The sequence below is a fragment of the Crocuta crocuta genome, unplaced genomic scaffold (assembly GCF_008692635.1).
Source record: "Crocuta crocuta isolate KB4526 unplaced genomic scaffold, BGI_CrCroc_1.0 scaffold139, whole genome shotgun sequence".
NCBI classification, from domain to species: domain Eukaryota; kingdom Metazoa; phylum Chordata; class Mammalia; order Carnivora; family Hyaenidae; genus Crocuta; species Crocuta crocuta.
In genome coordinates this window covers 6,813,632-6,831,900 of record NW_027533258.1, presented here as the reverse complement: position 1 = coordinate 6,831,900, position 18,269 = coordinate 6,813,632, and the positions used below count along the sequence as shown (strand labels likewise).

General features: G+C 44.2%; 1 protein-coding gene across 1 annotated transcript in view; it reads left to right on the top strand.

The window, feature by feature from the left end:
- The window catches only part of DNAH9 (dynein axonemal heavy chain 9), a gene marked incomplete at its 5' end in the record, with an annotated part of 325,490 nt that overhangs the window by 47,183 nt on the left and 260,038 nt on the right, over positions 1 to 18,269 (top strand). The window contains 3 exons of the mRNA XM_077746719.1: positions 4,070 to 4,205; positions 7,764 to 7,960; positions 8,048 to 8,472. Coding sequence (XP_077602845.1) covers positions 4,070 to 4,205; positions 7,764 to 7,960; positions 8,048 to 8,472 — 758 coding nt within the window. The remainder of the gene's footprint in view (positions 1 to 4,069; positions 4,206 to 7,763; positions 7,961 to 8,047; positions 8,473 to 18,269) is intronic.

The window sequence follows — 18,269 nt, the reverse complement described above, 5'->3', positions numbered from 1 at the left end:
CCGGCAGTCAGCACAGAGCCCGACGCGGGGCTCGAACCCACGAACCGCGAGACCATGACCCAAGCGAAAGTCAGACGCTTAACCGACTAAGCCACCCAGGCGCCCCCCATCTTGCTATTTCCTATTTGCTTCATCTCTGTTCTCTTGTTCTATTCTTCTGTTCCTTCCTTCCTGTTATTAACTCTTTGTTAAAACATCCTATTCTAATTTCTCAATAGGTACTCCATCTTTAACTTAATGATGCTGTCATTGCACTACATTTGAAGGGGTTGTTCTGGGTTTCAGTACGTCTCAAACTAATCACAATCAGTGATTGTTTTCCCATGAAGTACAGGAACGTAGCCACAGTATGGTTCAATTCAAACACCCCTGTCCATCTTTGGTACCATTGGGGTGTGTGTGTGTCATAAATCACGCTAAATCCCAAGCCTTGCAGAGTGGTCTACATTTTTGCCTTACAAACTCAAGAAAAGAGGTGCCTGGGTGGCTCAGTAGGTTATCAATGTCTGACTGCGGCTCAGGTCATCATCTCACAGTCTGTGGGTTCGAGCCCCATGTCGGGCTCTGTGCTGACAGCTCAGAACCTGGAGCCTGCTTCGGATTCTGTGTCTCCCCCTCTCTCTCTGTCCCTCCCCCACTCATGTTCTGTCCCTCTCCATCTTTCAAAAAATGAATAAATGTTAAAAAATTTTTAAAAACTCAAGAAAAAAGTACTTCTAGTATTTTAGATCCACCCACACACTCGCCATTTCCAGACTTGTTTTTCCGTCTTCTGTAAAACAGACTTCCCACCTGTGGTCATTTCTCTGCCACCTGAAGAACTTCATTCCGTTTTTATTACAGTTCCAATCTGCTAATGACACATTCTCTCAGTTTTTGTTTATCTGAAATGTCCTTATTTCACTTTTGTTTTTGACGGATAGTTTCACTGGATACAGAATTCTGTGTAGACGGTTTTATTTTCCCAACAAAAGTCATTTCCTTGTCTCCTCCCCTCCAGTGTTTCTGATGCGAAGCCAGACGCAGTTTGTGTCTTTGCTCCTCCGTCTGCAGTGTATTGTTTCTCTCAGACTTCTTTTAATAGATTCTTTTTTAAATCTTTGTATTTATTTTTTCTGTCTCATTAGAATGTGCCTAAATAGGTTTGCTTTCTATTCACCCAGCTTGGAGTGTGTGGGCTTCTTGAACCTGATTTTCATCAAATCTGAGGAGGTTGTTTTTTAAAAAAAATTGTTAATGTTTGTTTATTTTTGAGAGACAGAGAGAGACAGAGCATGAGCAGGGGAGGGGCAGAGAGAGAGGGAGACACAGAATCCAAAGCAGGCTCCAGGCTCTGAGCTGTCACCACAGAGCCCGATGCGGGGCTCAAACCCACGAACTGGCAGATCGTGACCTGAGCCGAAGTTGGACGCTCAACCCACAGAACCACCCAGGGGCCCTGCATTTGAGGAGTTTCTAATCAAATTATGCCCTGCTTGTCTGCTAATTCCCACACCCGTTCCGTTGTCTGAGTCTGTTTTTGTTTTTCATGTGCCAGAAGTTTCTTTTCCTCTCCCGTAAAAGCAGTCTTAGGAACAGGCATCCCTGGATTGGGGGGCTGGCTGTTTGCTGACTCTGTTGATGGTGATTATTTCCTCTCTAGGACAGAGCAGCTCTAACCCCAAAGCATGGTATTGCTGGGAAGGGGTTGGGGCGGCTCAGCAGAATTCCTAGCTTTTCTGTAAGGCCTTGTCGTTATTTCTGCGGGAACACGAATATTTTCCAGCACTGTATGCCCACACCATCTCCATGGGCAGCTTTACGGCATCTAGTAACTGTCCTCGGTCAGGCCTTGCGGAGTCTGGCCCTCAGAAAGTGCAGCTTAACACCCAAAGGCTCAAGAGGCCTCGGCAGCCCGGACCCCAACTGCTGGGGGATTTTCTGCCCATCCAGAAGGACACGGTCATCATGGTCCACTTCTCTACGCCATGGGTTGGAAGGTGCCTCTAATTTTTTNCAGGCTCTGAGCTGTCAGCACAGAGCCCGACGCGGGGCTTGAACCCAGGAACCGCGAGATCATGACCTGAGCCCAAGTCGGACGCTTAACCAACTGAGCTACCCAGGCGCCCCTGGAAGGTGCCTCTAGGTCGGAAGCCAGGTGGTTTGGGAAGGTCACCTTGTGTATTGCCCTTCTCTCAATGAGCATGTCCATGGGTTCTGTTAGCTCATCACCCCAAAGAGTTGTTTTTTGTGTTGCATCAGCTTCTGTAGTTGTGTATAGCAGAAGAACAAGTCTGATCTCACTCCTCTGTCTTGGCCAGAAAATCAGAAACTGGAGCCATTTTTTTCTCAGTTAACAGAAATTCCCATGTTTTTGCTCCCCAGACCATAGTAGGTTTGAGGTAAAGAGTCTAAAGGTACGGAGAGCTGTGCTGATTGCATGACACCGAGGAGATAAAACTGTACAAAGCAGTCAGAACTGAATGTTTTAAAAAATAAGGAAGCGGAAGCGCCTAGGTGGCTCAGTCGGTTAAGCATCTGATTTTGGCTCAGGTCGTGATCTCTCAGGTTGTGAGTTTGAGCCCCACATCGGGCTCTGTGCTGATAGTTTAGAGCCTGGAGTCTGCTTTGGATTCTGTGTCTCCCTCTCTCTCTGCCTCTCTCCTGCTTGTGTTCTCTCTCTCTCTCTCTCTCTCTCAAAAATAAATATTTAAAAACTTTAAAAAAAATCTGAGATTTTTTAAAACTTTATTTACTTTATTTATTTTTGAGAGAGTGTGCAAGCAAGGGAGGGGCAGAGAGAGAGAGAGAGAGAGAGAGACCGAGAAAGAGAGAGGATCTCAAGCAAGCTCCACACTTCCAGTGCAGAGCTCGGCATGGGGCCTGATCTCACCAACGGCGATATTATGACCTGAGCAGAGATCAAGAGTCAAGCTTAACCAGCTGCGCTACCCAGGCGTCCCTATGATATATATATAGTTTTTATTTCTGGAGGGTTTATACTTGGAAATGTTTGTAAAGGGTTATGAGTCACCTAAAAATGTACTTATTTAGAGTTGTTACCACTTTCTTTGAAAATGTGTGATAAATGGAAAGTCGATGTCAAAAGGCTTAATGATGAAAATGATGATGGAGAAGTGGGGTGTGTGGGCCCCATGCCACCAGGTCAGGGAGGAGGGAGGGAGGAGGGAGGAGGCAGGCATGCATTCCTTGATGTGCATCCATTTTCTTTTCTTTTAATGTTTTTTTTTTATTTTATTTTTGAGAGAGGGAAAGACAGGTTATGAGCAGGGGAGGGGCAGAGAGAGACGGAGACACAGAATCCGAAGCAGGCTCTGGGCTCTGAGCTGTCAGCACAGAGCCCAAAGTGGCGCTTGAACTCATGAACCGTGAGATTGTGGCCTGAGCCGAAGTCAGAGGCTTAACCAACTGAGCCACCCAGGCACCCTGATGTGCATCCATTTTCTAAACCACTCATCCGGGTGCTTTTAATAGTAAATGCCCCGAACAAAACCCTCCAGCTCATTTCTGAGGACTAGCCAGGAAATGTTTCACTGGCTTGCACCCCAAGTTTCTTACATGCCTCAAATCATAAAGCCCTGTATCCATAGCGCCCCTTCCTTTCTCTGCCCTTTCTCCCGTCTTGATACAGCTCTTTCCACAGCACATCTGTCAGCACTTATAAATCACACCCCATGTCCCATTTTTCCCGGGAGAGTGGCTGGACCCCCTCTTCCTTTCTCAGGGATGGGATGAGACCCCATCTTCCCTTCGTGGATTAACTTTGTGTACCTTTCGATCAATGATTATGGACTCGACATGCATGTAATAGCAGACTTTTCACAAGAGTGCTTCCCCCCCCCNCCCTCTTCCTTTCTCAGGGATGGGATGAGACCCCGTCTTCCCTTCGTGGATTAACTTTGTGTACCTTTCGATCAATGATTATGGACTCGACATGCATGTAATAGCAAACTTTTCACAAGAATGCTTTTCCCCCCCTCAATGTTGTTTTCGTTCCCATTAACGATAACTATATCAGTCTTTCCATATCACTAAACATGGTTTCAATCCATTCTTCTTTATTTTGTAGGAAAACCTAGGTCTCTTTGCAGCGGACCCAACCTCTCATATCTGGAAGACTTACGTTAACTACATAGATGATATGTTGCTGGATGGGTTTTTTCTTGCCATTGAGTGCTCCCTCAAGTACCTTCTGGAAAACACTGGTATTTACTGGCTTATGAATGTGTGTCATTACTGGAAAGATAACAATAGCACCTGTTGAGTAAAAATGAAGTGTGATTGAGTGCTTTGTGACTTTTCCCAAAATGTTGTGGATGTTTTGTGAGTTAACACACTGTAGAATGACAAAGGTATGAAGTTTCTGAATTGTTCCCAGAGACAAGATTTCTCTCTTTAAAACTCAGGTGATAAACCAGGCTCTTAAAGAGGGAAGCCCACAGCCCATAGCAAAAGCAAAACCATAAATACCAATACAATGTAAATAAAGCTTCAGGGAGCTCCTGGCTGGCTTAGTCAAGAGAGTGTGTGACTCTTGATCTCAGGGTTGTGGGTTCGAGCCCCAAGTTGGGTGTAGAGATTACTTAAATGTATATGTATAAAGCTTCAGGAAAAGGGATAAAGTTAGAGCAGTGGGAAGTGTGGTTAGAAATGGCGGCTTCATCTGGACTTGACTCATGGCATTGGGAGGGGGACATTCTATGCCTTCAAGCTTAACGTACTCTATTTCTGTAGCCTTTTGAGAACACAGGAAGTAGCCTGGTTAAGTGGAAGAAACAAGTTTTTCTGTGTGAAAAGAGTCAGACCAGCTGGGGGTTAGGTAGCTTTCAGATGGAAAAGGAATGTTAACAAGGTAATGGGCATTGTCTGAAGTGGTTAAAAAATTGCTTTGAATTTCTGATGGATAAAACTGAATTAAGGGGCACAGTGTTCAAGGATATAGTTGGGGCCAGCCTTGGCTAGTAAGTCATGGGATGGAAAGAGCGGAAGCGTTCAGGAGCAAGTTGAATTGAACCTTCACATTCTGGGGCATCTGGGGGGCCCGGTCATTTGGGCACCTGACTCTCGATCTCAGCTCAGCTCCTGATCTTGAGATTGTGAGTTCAGGCCCTGCACTGGGCATGAAACCTACTTCAAAACCAAACCAAACCTTCACGTCCTGGTAGCTTCTAAGGAGCTTAGTAAGGATCATCCTGGGGAATTAGTCAAAATGGAAAGGCAGAGGGGAATAGTTTGAAGCCAGAGGATAAAGGTGGGATGAGAGTTTAAGATGTCAAATCCAACCCAAGAAGAGAGAGAAAATCCAGAAGTCAAATGGGGAGGTCACAGTCAATATCCAGATACCTAGCCCAAAGAAGACGGCAGGTGCAGGCGCCTGGGCTGGGAACACAGAGGGAAGTGAGGCTCAGTGCTGGGTGTAGCTCAGGTGGGCAAACCCCATGGTAAGTGGAGGGACTGAGGTCAGCGGCACAGTCTTGTTTTCAGGGTTGCAGGAAGCTCCACATCAGGGAGATCATGCAGCAAGAAACAGGCTCCGTCCAGTACAGTCAGCAAGACTTGGGCGGGGGGGGGTGTCACCTTCTCGAGCCTGGGGGTGAGTAGCCATAGGAGGCACAGAGCATAGGCACTCAGACTAGACATTTGTCTTCTGGGGCGCAGCGCTGACAGTGCTCACCATAGAGAACCGACCAAACGTCCATGGTGCATAAGAAATGGTTCCTAAACGCAGTGACTCCACGCTTGACTGGTGCCCATCCAGCTCTCCCGACCTGGGCTGCCTCCCCTGCTCCCTTTATCGTTTCTGCCCTCTTGTGCTTGGTGAGGCCAGTACCATTCCCAGGCCTTGGGCTGGACTCGGGGTCCCCTCCCAGAATGCAAACCCTGCCCAGGTTTGATGCCACCCACCCCATCCAGAAATGCTCTTCCCTCTCCTGACTCCCGGAGTGACTGACCCGTACCAAGATGGCGGAACTACCCAGACATTCTGGCTCGTACAGTGATGTTGTCATTGCGTCGACCACAGGGATTCCCTTCTCATGGGAGCACCTGGGACAGAAATCTCAGAGAGTCAAAACAGTCTCCTGAGTCACCTCCTGTAAACCCTGTGCAGCCTAGTCTATGAAGTTATCAGTGTCTCATACATAGGGTAGTGCAGGATACATCCTGAGTGCTTAACGCAAAACGTGATGTTATAGGTGTTTTTAAAAACCATTCCGTGATGGAATAATTACCGTGTATTCCCTTAAGTTAAATTTGCATTTGATGGGACACTCCTGAATCCAGTCATACAAATTTATCATCCATGGAATTTTTTTTACTGTTTATTTACTTTTGAGAGAGAGACTGAGTACGATCAGAGGAGGGGCAGAGAGAGAGAGACAGACAGACAGACAGAATCCGAAGCAGGCTGGAGGCTCTGAGCTGTCAGCACAGAGCCTGACACAGGGCTCGAACCCATGAACCATGAGATCATGACCTGAGCCAATGTCGGACGCTCAACCAGCTGAGCCACCCAGTGCCCAAAACATCCCTGCAATTTTGAAGTCAAGGCCCTAGACTTAGGTATCTTTGAGGACCCCCCACTTAAATTAGTTGGGGTGAGTGGCTAAGCTATGGTAATGAAAACTCCATCAATAATGTGGCTTAAAGGACAGAGAAGTCTATCCCCCAAGTTCTAGACTAGGGTGGGTGTTCAGGTAGGCAGGTGGGTTCCTGCCATGCTGTGGTCTCACCGTGTTCATGTTCCGTCTTCATTTCTGTGGTGGAGCTGGGTCACTGCCACATTCAGGCTCTAGTCCATGAGTGGGGAAAAGAGCGAGCATAGAGATGGCTTCCCTGGTGTCTCAAGGGCCACAGCCCAGAAGTGGCAGCCATTGCTTTTCCCCACGTCCCACTGGGGAGGGAATTGTGTCCACCCTTGCCTCTACTTCTAGGGAGGAAGGGGACAGGAAGTCCAGTGAGTTTGCACCACTCACGGCGTGCAGTGCATAACAGTCTCCCGAATATTTCCACAGTCAAGAAGACCTGGGAACATAAGTGGTTATTAATAAAAGTTTAAGCGCTAATCTTGTACTTGCAACATCTTGCTCCGTGTTATATTTTGATTTAAATCGGGCAAGGCAACTTAGTCTAGCAAGTAATCAGGGATCCGTTAATTATTTATACTGTTTTTAAATTTTTTATCACCGTAGGGCTACGGAATTAGAGTAAGTTCTGTTTTCGTGGAACAGGATCAAAACAGCCAGGGCTGTGAGTTGTCTTTGGTTTTCCTGCCTACACAACTACTGACAAGCACGCCACGGTTCACGAGCGATGCAATCGCATGGTTTGTGTGTAGGAAGAGATCAGCCGCTTCCGAGAAATTAGCTTTGCAAAATCAACCTGTTCTCCGCTGCCCTACCCCCCGCCTCGTTCCCCTGACCCAGGCATCGGGGAACGAGGAAGGGGACTGGCTTAGGGCTGATCGGCCCCTGGGACGTGGCTCTCCAAGGACAGGAGGGTAAATGCCCTACAATGCCCAGGACAGCCCTGCGCAAGATTTGGCCTATTCAAAATGTCAGGGGCTCCGCTGTCGGTAAACACTGCACGACCGTCACCCTCACCTTTTCCGGGGGGTTAGCAAATTTTACATTTCCATTTTCCTATACCCAAACAGCTTGCATAACGGGAAGAAATGTTCCGAGTGCTTCGAAAACGGGTGCGGCACTTTGCCCGTCTTGACCGCCTTCTTTGTTGTGTGTGGGTGTGTTTTCCTTGTGTTTCAGAAAGTAAGGCCGGACTTCCCCCGCTATTTGAAGCACAGCTACACTTAGTAATCCCAGACCTCGTTTTCTGTCCATCCCTGGAGTACGGAGCGAAGGGTGGCTTCTATGACGCCGTCAAGGGTCTGGTCGCCAGCATTTTTGGAATATCGGCTCTGGTTCCACGCCTTTCCCCACAGCATGGCTCTCCCCATTACCAGGTACCGAATCCGCAACCATCCTGCCTTCCAGCCTAATCTGCACCCTTGTGGTGTAACCCGCCTGCTGTGGTCTTACCCCCTCCCTAGGTTGACCTGGAGGGCATGGCCCATTTGGCCAGCATGAGGAGCGCGTTCCTGGACAGGGTTCAGAGCACGATGGCCCTCTGCAGTGGCTATCGTAACACCTTCAGCCAATATTCCCACCTCTACGTGGAGGACCGGAAGGAGGTTCTGAGTCAGTTTCTGCTGTATGGGCACGTCCTCACACCCGAGGAGATGGAAGTCCACGCAGACGATGGCCTTCCAGAGAATCCTCCTCTGCTCCATCAGTTTAAAGCACAGATCGACTCCTACGAACAGCTCTATGACGACGTGTGCAGGCTGGAGCCCGTCAAGGTGTTTGATGGCTGGATGAAAATCGACGTGCGACCCCTTAAAGCGTCTCTGCTGAACCTCATTAAGAAGTGGAGCCTCACGTTCAAGCAGCACCTCGTTGACCACGTCACCAACAGGTAAGACCATTGTTGGAGCTTTCTTCCGGCACCGCGAGCTGTCGGGGCCGCCATGTTTTTCCTCCTCATATTTTTCCCCAGTGGGTTCAATGGCTCAGTGAAGACTTGAAATAGCTCGTCGAGGTTCCAGGCCCTGGGACACCAGTGGGAACTTCAGTCCTGCCTTTCCTTGGCTCGCCAGACGTGGCCTCTTGGTTTTATTTTCTCTCCGGTGCCCAGTGCGTGAAAGGCACTCGGTGAGTGGTAAGCCACGTTCTGGGCGATGACAGATCCAACCTTCCCTTTGCAGCCTTGTGAAATCTCTTCAAGCCTGGGAAGCAGAGGGCGTCTCATGGGCATCTAGTGTGTGCCGATCTGGCCGTGGCGCAGACTGGATCTGACGTTGCTCTCCGGTGCACCTTGACTGCCCAGCAGCACCAGGCTCTGCCACCCAGAGGCATTGGCCTCTGGGTGAATAGCTTGGTCCTCAGTCTCCTGACCACTTCACCTTGGTCTGCTCCCCACAGATCTGCCACATTCAGAACCTCAACTAGCACCTCGCCACCCAGAGTCCTTCAGGACAGTCATGGTCCCTCTGTGCAGCCATCAGCCTGTGGTGCATCAGCTGTGCCTACAGGCGAGCCAGCCGCCCCCTCCCTCGATTCTGGGGGTGGCCTTGCTTAATGCCCCCGCCGCCCCGCTCAGGGATCTAGTGCTGTGAGCAGAAAGAAAATGACCCCATCGAGGACGTGTGTGTTCTCCAGTCAGTTACAAGAGACCTTGCAGGGCTGAGGGTCCTCCGTTCTAGAAAACTCCAGGCGAGCACAGTGGGATGTTTGAAGTGGGTTTGTCTGCTGGTTTTAAGAAGAGGGGGCGCCTGGGTGGCTCAGTCGGTTAAGCGTCCGACTTCAGCTCGGGTCATGATCTCACGGTTCGTGGGTTCGAGCCCCACGTCGGGCTCTGCTGACAGCTTGCTCAGGGCCTGGAGCCGGTTTCANGGGAAACAGAGGCCGGAGGCGGGGCCGAGACAGAGATGTCCCTGAATGCCGCTGCTCCATGGCCCCTCTCCCTTCGCAGGTCTGGGGATGGGCTCTTGAATGGGTTCCGCAGGCTCTGGGCCCAGAGGAACTGATTGTGTCTAGGTGTTCGGTCACTGGCCCTGGGAGCAGGTGGGTGGTGGGAACCAGGTAGAGGAGGTGGGTGGAGACCCGGACTGTGGATGGGTTGGTTTGCGTGTGGACGGCAGGCTCAGAGGCAAGTCACTTAGCATCTCAGAGCACGTGGTTGATCGAGGGTGCAGCGATGCCGGCTGCCAGGCGCCTCCACCACGCACGACTTGGCAGGATCGAGACGTCGGTGAACGGGATAAACACCCGGAGTTCTTGCCCTTTGACCACTATTCCTTAACCCTGAAAGGAGACGATGCCCTGATTGCTCTGCTGCTTCTGAATAAAGTGGCTCATCTTTTTAATGTTTTTTGGTGGGTTTGTGTGTTTCTCCTTCTGTGCCCATACAGAGCTCCTGCCCACTTGTTTTTTGAAGTTTGTTTATTTATTTTGAGAGAGCGAGATAGAGAGGGAGGAGGGGAGGGGCAGAGAAAGAGGGAGACAGAGACCCCATGCAGGCTCCACGCTGTCCACGCAGAGCCCAACACGGGGCTCGAACTCATGAACCGTGAGATCATGCCCTGAACCGGAACCGAGAGTCGGACGCCTAACTGACTGAGACCCCCACATGCCCCTTGCCTACTTTTTCGTCAGACTTTATTTTTGCCTTTATGACATTGACACGATTTTTCTTTCGCCATTTGACATGGACTCTCTCTAATCCTGTACCAGTTGTATATATTGCAAACACAGTCTCCCATTTTGTGGCCTGTCTGTCGGGCTTAAATGCCGTAGACAGACAGGCCACAAAAGTTTGTAATATTACCTTTAAGGTAATTCTCGTGGCTGTAAGAGTTATTTCTAGGTATTTTAATTTTGGGCTCCTAGTATAAACGATATTTTAAAATTGTGTTTTCTTTGGAAATGGAATTGATTTCTGTTTATTGATTTTGTATCCAGCATCTCTGCTAAATTAACTTATTAACTGCAATAATTTATCTGCACTCCCTTTTGGATTTGCTAGGTACATGGTCATCATCTACAGATTTATAATAGTTTTATTTCCTCCTTCTCAGTCTTTTTTTTTTTTTTTTCCCTAAAGCGTTTTATTGCTGTTTTCTCCTTGCCACACTGGCTAGGACTTGCAGTTTGATGTTGAATAAAGTGGTAATGACAGGTACCGATCTTATTTAAAATAATTTTCTTTAATGTTATTTTTGAGAGACAGAGAGCGAGCGAGGGGGGTCAGAGAGAGAGAGAGGGAGACACAGAATCTGAAGCAGGTTGCAAGCTCCGAGCTGTCAGCACAGAGCCCGACATGGGGCTTGAACTCGTGAATGTTGTGATCATGACCTGAGCCGAAGTCGAATGCTTAACTGACTGAGCCACCCAGGCGCCCCATCTTGTCCTGTCTTAAATTTAGGCAATACTCTGACATTTCACCACGAAACATAATATTTGCTCTGAGTTTTTGTGGATTCTATTTATGTAATTAAAGACGTTCCCTTCTTTTTTATTAAGTTTATTTAATAAATTTTTCAGCCATTTCTACACCCAGTATGGGGTTCGAACTCACGACCCCATGATCAAGAGTCATATGCTCTTCCAGCTGAGCCAGAGGAGCCCCTAAAGAAATTCTCTTCTATTCCTGATTTGTTAAGGGGATTTAACATAAACGGATATAACATTTTGTGAAGTGCTTTACACGCTGTCTAACCCTGTTAAGACCATTCTGGTTTTTTTTTCCATCGGAATGTTAAAGTGGTGAGTATATTAGTTTCTGATATTAAGCCAGCCGAGTGTTACTGAGAAAAGCCCAACCACAAGGTATTATCTTTTCCAATATATCTGCTGATTGATTTGGTTTGAATACATATAGGTTATTGCTGATGTGTCTGTGTGATTGTGATCGGCCGACAGTTTTCCTTTCTCACACTTTCTCTGATCATGCTCTGTGGTTTTGCTAGTTTCATAAAATGAGTTAGGAAGTAATCCTTCCTGTTTATTCTCTGGAAGAGTTAGTGTAAGATTGGAATTCTCTGATCCTTGAAGATTTGATTTAAATCTCCCTTGAACATCTGGGCTTGGTGTTTTCTTTGTGACGAGTTTTGTACCTATGATTTCTCGAATAGTTACAGATATTAAGGTTTTCCATTTCTTAGTAAGTCATAGTTGTCTAGGTACATATCCACTTCATGTAAATCTTTAAATTGTTGTCATAAAATTGATAATACTCTCTTATCTGTTTACTCTCTGCAGAATCTATGATTGTCTCCCTTGTCATTTGTATTCATTTCCATTTGTGCTTTCTGACTACTTTGATTAATCTTGCCAGAGATTTACAGAGAAGTATCTTATAAACTCCTTGATCGTTTTTATTATTATTTAATTTCTATTTCAGTAATTTATTCTTTTATGTTTATTATGTCCTATTGCCTTATATTTATTTTTTCTTCTTGGCTAAGTTAAGACTGATGTTTTGCTTATTCACTTTGAGCTGTCTTTGTTAATGTAATATTTAAATTGATATAACATACCTAAGTGTAATATTAATACAAATATTAAATGACATAATATTTAATTTATGAATTTCTTTCTTGGTACAGTCTTACCTACATCTCACAGGTCTCACTATGTAATATTTTCATCATAATTTAGTTCTAAGTGTTTTTAATACCCTTTATTTATATTTATTTATTATCTACTTATTATTTAATACCCATTAAGTATTTACATATATTTAGTATTTCTAAACATAGGGTTCTTCCAGCTATATTTTTTAGGGTTTTTAATTGTAACCCCAGTATAGTTCATATGCAGTGTTATATTAGTTTCAAGTGTCCGATATAGTGATTCAGTGCTTCGTATATTACTCAGCGCTAATCATGACACATATACGCTAGTCCCCATCACTTATTTCACCCATCACCCCTCCCACACCCCCTCTGATGCCCATCAGTTTGTTCTCTATAGTTAAGAGTCTGTTTTGTGGTTTGTCTCTTCCCCCCACTGCCCCCCGCTTTGTTTTGTCTCTTGAATTTCACATGAGTGAAATCATACGGTATTTGTCTTTTCTCTGACTGACCTGTTTTGCTTAGCATTATACTCTTTAGCATTCTCTGTGTTGCCGCAAGTGGCAAGGTTTCATTCTTTTTATAGCTGAATAATATTCCATTGTATATATGTGTGTGTACTTCTATTTCACGTCATCTTTATCCATTCATCAGTTGAAGGACACTTGGGCTGCTTCCATAGTTTGGCTACTGTAAATAATGCTGCTGTCAACATTCAGGTGCTTGTATCATTTCAAGTTAGTATTTTGTATTTTGGGGGGTAAATACCCAGTAGTGTGATTGATTACTGGATCGTAAGGCAGGTCTATTTTTTACCTAAAAATTTTTTTAGTGTTTATTTACTTTTGAGAGAGGGGATGGGAGGGGCAGAGAGAAAGGGAGTCATAGAATCCAAAGCAGAATCCAGGCTCTGAGCTGTCAGCACAGAGCCTGACGCGGGGTTCAAACTCCCAAGCTTGAGATCGTGACCTGAGCTGAAGTCAGATGTTTCACTGACTGAGCCAACCAGGCACCCCTATTTTTTTTTTTAATATTTTTATTTATTTCTAGGAGAGAGAGAGACCGCGTGAGTAGGGGAGGGTCAGAGAGAGAGGGAGACACAGACTCTGAAATAGGCTACAGGCTCTGAGCTGGCAGTCAGCACAGAGCCCGACGTGGGGCTCGAACCCACGAACCGCAAGATCATGACCTAAGCGAAAGTCGGACGCTTAACCGACTAAGCCACCCAGGCGCCCCTGGCACCCCTATTTTTAACTTAAAAAAATGTTACTTTACTTTTGAAAGAGAGAGAGGGAGGGCATGTGGGGGAGGGACAGAGGAAGAGGGAGAGAGAGAATCCAAAGCAGGCTCTACGCTCAGCAAGGAGCCGGTCACGGGGCTCGATCACATGACCATGAGATAATGACCTGAGCCAAAATAAAGACTCAGATGCTTAGCCAACTGAGCCACCCAGGTGTCCCTATTTTTAACTCTTTGAAGAACCTCCATACTGTTTTCCAGAGTGGCTGTACCAGTTTGCATTCCCATGAATAGTGCAGGAAGTTTCCCCTTTCTCCATACTCTCGCCAACACTTGGTGTATCCTGTGTTGTTGACTTTAGCCTTTCTAACTGGCATGAAGTGATATACCTCACTGTGGTTTTGATTTGCATTTCCCTGATGATGAGTGATGTTGAGCATCTTTTCATATGTCTGTTGGTGTTCTGTAGGTCATCTTTGGAGAAATGTCTGTTCATGTCATCTGCCCATTTTTGATTGGATTATTGTTTTTTGGGTGTTGGATTGTACAGGTTCATACATTTTGGATACTAACCCTTTATTGGATATGTCCTTTGCAAATATATTCTCCCATTCGGTAGGTTGCTTTTTAGTTTCACCGATTGTTTCCTATGCGGTGCAGAAGCTTTTTGTTGTGATGTAGTCCAATAGTTTATTTTTGCTTTTGTTTCCTTTGCCTCAGGAGACCTATCTAGAAAGATGTTACTAGGCCAATGAAAGAGAAATCACTGCCTGCGTTCTCTTCTAGGATTTTTATGATTTCAGGTCTCACACTTAGTGTTTAATCCATTTTGAGTTTACTTTTGTGTATGGTGTAAGAAAGTCATCCCAATTCACCCTTTTGCATATAGCTATCCAGGTTTCCCAGCGCCATTTGTTGAGATTGTTTTTCTCATTGCATATTCTTGCCTCTTTTGTTGAACATAATTGACCATATAATCATAGGTTTGTTTCTGAGCTTTTTATCCTGTTCCATTGATCTATGTGTCTGTTTTTGTGCTAGTACCATACCGTTTTGATTACTGGAGCCCTGTAGTATAACTTGAAATCCAGAATTGTGATGCCCCCAGCTTTGGTTTTCTTTTTTAAGATCGCTTTGGCTTTTTGGGTTCTTTCATGGTTCCTTACAAATTTTAAGATTATTTGTTGTAGTTCTGTGAAAAATGCTGTTTAGTATTTTGGTAGGGATTGCGAAGAAGTCTGTAGACTGCTTCAGGTATTTATGGGCATTTTAACAATATTTGTTCTTCCAATCCAAGACCATGTGATATCTTTCCATTTGTCTGTGTAATCTTCAGTTTCTTTTGTCAGTGTTTTATAGTTCACAGCATATAGGTCTATCATCTCCTTGATTCAGTTTATTCCTTGGTATTTTATTATATTTGGTACAGTTTTGAGTGGGATTGTTTTCTTAATTTGTCTTTCTGTTGCTTCACTATTAGTGTATAGAAATGCAGTGGATTTCTATACATTAATTTTTGTATCCTGCGACCTTATTGAATTCATTTGTCAATTCTAGTAGTTTCTTGGTGGCATCTTTAGGATTTTCCATATATAGTGTCAAGTCATCTGCAAGTGAAAGTTTCACCACTCTCTTACTAATTTGGATGCCTTTTATTTATTTTTCTTGTCCATTTGCTGTGGTGAGGACTTCCAGTACTATGTGGAATAAAAGTGGTGAGAGTGGACATGCTGGCCTGGTTCCTGATCTTGGGGTGAAATCTGTTAGGTTTTCACCATTGAGTATGATGTTAGCTGTGCAGTTTTCGTATATGACCTTTACTATGTTGAGGTATATAATCCCTCTAAGCCTAGTTTGTTGAGGGTTTTGATCATGAATGGATGTTATGCTTTATTAAATGCTTCTTCTGCCTCTATTGAAATGATTGTATGGTTCTTATTGTTTCTCTTATTAATGTGATGTGTCATGTTGATTGATTAACAATTAATGAACCACCCTTGCATCCTGGGAATAAATCCCACTTGATCATGGTAAATGACTTTTTTTAAATGTATTGCTGGATTGGCTTCTTAATATTTTGTAGAGCATTTTTGCATGTGTGTTAATCATAGATATTGGCCTATAGTGGGTGTGGGTGTGGGTGTGATGTCTTTATCTGGTTTTGGTATCAGGGTAATGCAGAGATCTTGTAGAATGAATTTGGAACTTTTCCTTCTATTTTTTGGAATAATTTGAGAAGAATATGTATTCAGGCTTCTTTAAATGTTTGGCAGAATTCACCAGTGAAGCCATCTGGTCCTGGACTTTTGTTTGTTGGGAGTTTTTTGATTATTGATTCAATCTCATCGCTGGTAATCAGTTTGTTTAAATTTTCTATTCCTGGTTTAGTTTTGTGAGGTTATGTGTTTCTAGGAATTTATCCATTTCATCTAGGTTGTCCTATTTGTTGGCATATTTTTCATAATATTCTCCTGTAATCCTTTTTATTTCTGTGGTGTCAGTTGTTATTTCTCCTCTTTCATTTCGATTTTGTTTGAGTTCTCTCTCTCTTTTTATGAGTCTGGTTAAGGTTTATCAACTTTGTTGATCTTTTCAAAGACCAGCTTCTGGCTTCATTGATCTGTTCTATTGCTTTTTTAGTTTCTATTTCATTTATTTCTTCTTTAATCTTTGTCATCGCCTTCCTTCTTCTGGGTTTGGATTTTGTGTGTTCTTATTCTACCTCCTTAGGTGTAAGGTTATTTATTTGAGATTTTTTTCTTGCTTCTTAAGTTTGGCCTGTATTGCTAAAAACTTCCCTCTTAGAGCCACTTTTGCTACATCCCAAAGATTTTGGACCTGTGTTTTGATTTTCTCTTGTCTCCATGGATTTTTGGGTGTCCCCTTCGATATCTTGGTTGACCCATTCAGTGTTTAGTAGCTTGTCATTTAATCTCCATGAATTTGTATTCTTTCCAGAATTTTTCTTAGGTTTGATTTCTAGTTTCATAGCATTGTGGTCAGAAAAGATGCCTGGATTAACTTCAGTCTCCTTGAATTTGTTGGAACTTGTTTTGTGGCCTAATGTGTGCTTTCTCCTGAAGAATGTTCCATGTGCACTTGACAAGAATATGTATTCTGCTCTTTTAGGATGGAATGTTGTGAATGTATCTATTTAATCCATCTGGTCCAATGTGTCCTTCGAAGCCATTGTTTCCTTATTGATACTCTGTTTGGATGATCCATTGATGTAATTGGGGTGTTAAAGGTCCCAAATATTATTATATTACTGTCAACTATTTCCTTTATGTTATGAACTGTTTTGAGTTTTTTGGTGCTTTCATGTTGGGTGCATAAAAATACAATTATTACATCTTGTTGGATTGTTCCCTCAATGATTACATAGTGTCCTTCTTTGTCTCTTGTTATAGTCTTTGTTTTAATGTCTATTTTGTCTAATATAATAGCTGCTAACCTGGCCTTCTTTCCACATCCGTTTGTGTGACAATGTTTCTCCATCCCCTCACTTCCAGTCTACATGGATCTTTAGGTCTGAAATGAGTCTCCTCTAGAAGCATGTAGATGGTCTTGTTTTCTTATCCTTTCAGTCACCCTGTGTATTTTGATTGGAACATTTAGTCCATTGACATTCAAAGCAGTTATTGATAGGTATGTATTTATTGCTGTTTTGTTACTTGTTTTATGGTTGTTTTTGTAGTTCTCTGCTTTTTCTCTTGCTCTCTTCTCTCATGGTACATTGGCTTTCTTTAGTGATATACATGGATTCCTTTCTCTTCAATTTTTTGCAGATCTATTACTGGATTTTGATTTGTGGTTACCATTAGGCTTGTATGTAATATCTTCTGCATATAGCAGACTATATTAAGTTGATGGTTTCTTAATTTTGAACTTAATCTTTAATCCTCTCCTCTCCATGTTTTAGACATATGGTGTTATACTTTAATCCTTTAGTTTGTGAGTCCCTTGACTGATTTTTATAGTTCTACTTACTTTTACTGTGTTTGTGCTGCCTACTTTTCTTAGTCTTGCTTCTGGTCTTTCCTTTCCCTTCAGAGTCACCTTTAATATTCCTTGAAGGGCTGGTTTGTGGTCATGAATTCCTTTAACAATTCTTGGTTTGAGAAACTCTTTATTTCTCCTTCTCTTCTGAATGACAGCCTTGCTGGATAGAGTATTTTTGGCTGCAGATTTTATCCTTTTAGCACTTTTTTTTTTTTATATTTTTATTTATTTCTAGGAGAGAGAGAGAGACAGCGTGAGCAGGGGAGGGTCAGAGAGAGAGGGAGTCACAGACTGAAACAGGTTCCAGGCTCTGAGCTGGCAGTCAGCACAGAGCCCGACGCGGGGCTCGAACCCACGAACCGCGAGATCATGACCTAAGTGAAAGTCGGACGCTTAACCGACTAAGCCACCCAGGCGCCCCATCCTTTTAGCGCTTTGAATATATTATTCTACTCCCTTCTGGCCTGCAGCATTTCTGCTGAAAAATCTGCTCAAAGCCTTATGGAGTTTCCCTTGTATGTAACTGCTCTCTTTTGCTGCTTTAAAAATTCTCTCTTTAGTACTTTTTGCCACCTTAATTATTATGGGTCTTGGTGTAGACCTCTTTGGGTTGATTTTATTGGAGGACCCAGATCCTGGATCTGGATTTCTGTTTCCTTCCCTCAATTTGGGAAGCTTTCAGCCATTACGTCTTCAAATAAATGTTCTGTCACCTTTTTGTTCTCCTCTCCTTCTAGGATGCCTGTAATGCATGTGTTATTATGCTTGATGGTATCACTGAGTTCCCTAAGTCTGTCCTTGTTTTGCATAATTGTTTTTCACTCACCTGCTCAGCTTGATGACTCTCCATTACTCTGTCCTCCAGGTCACAGATTTATTCTTCTACTTCATCTTGTCT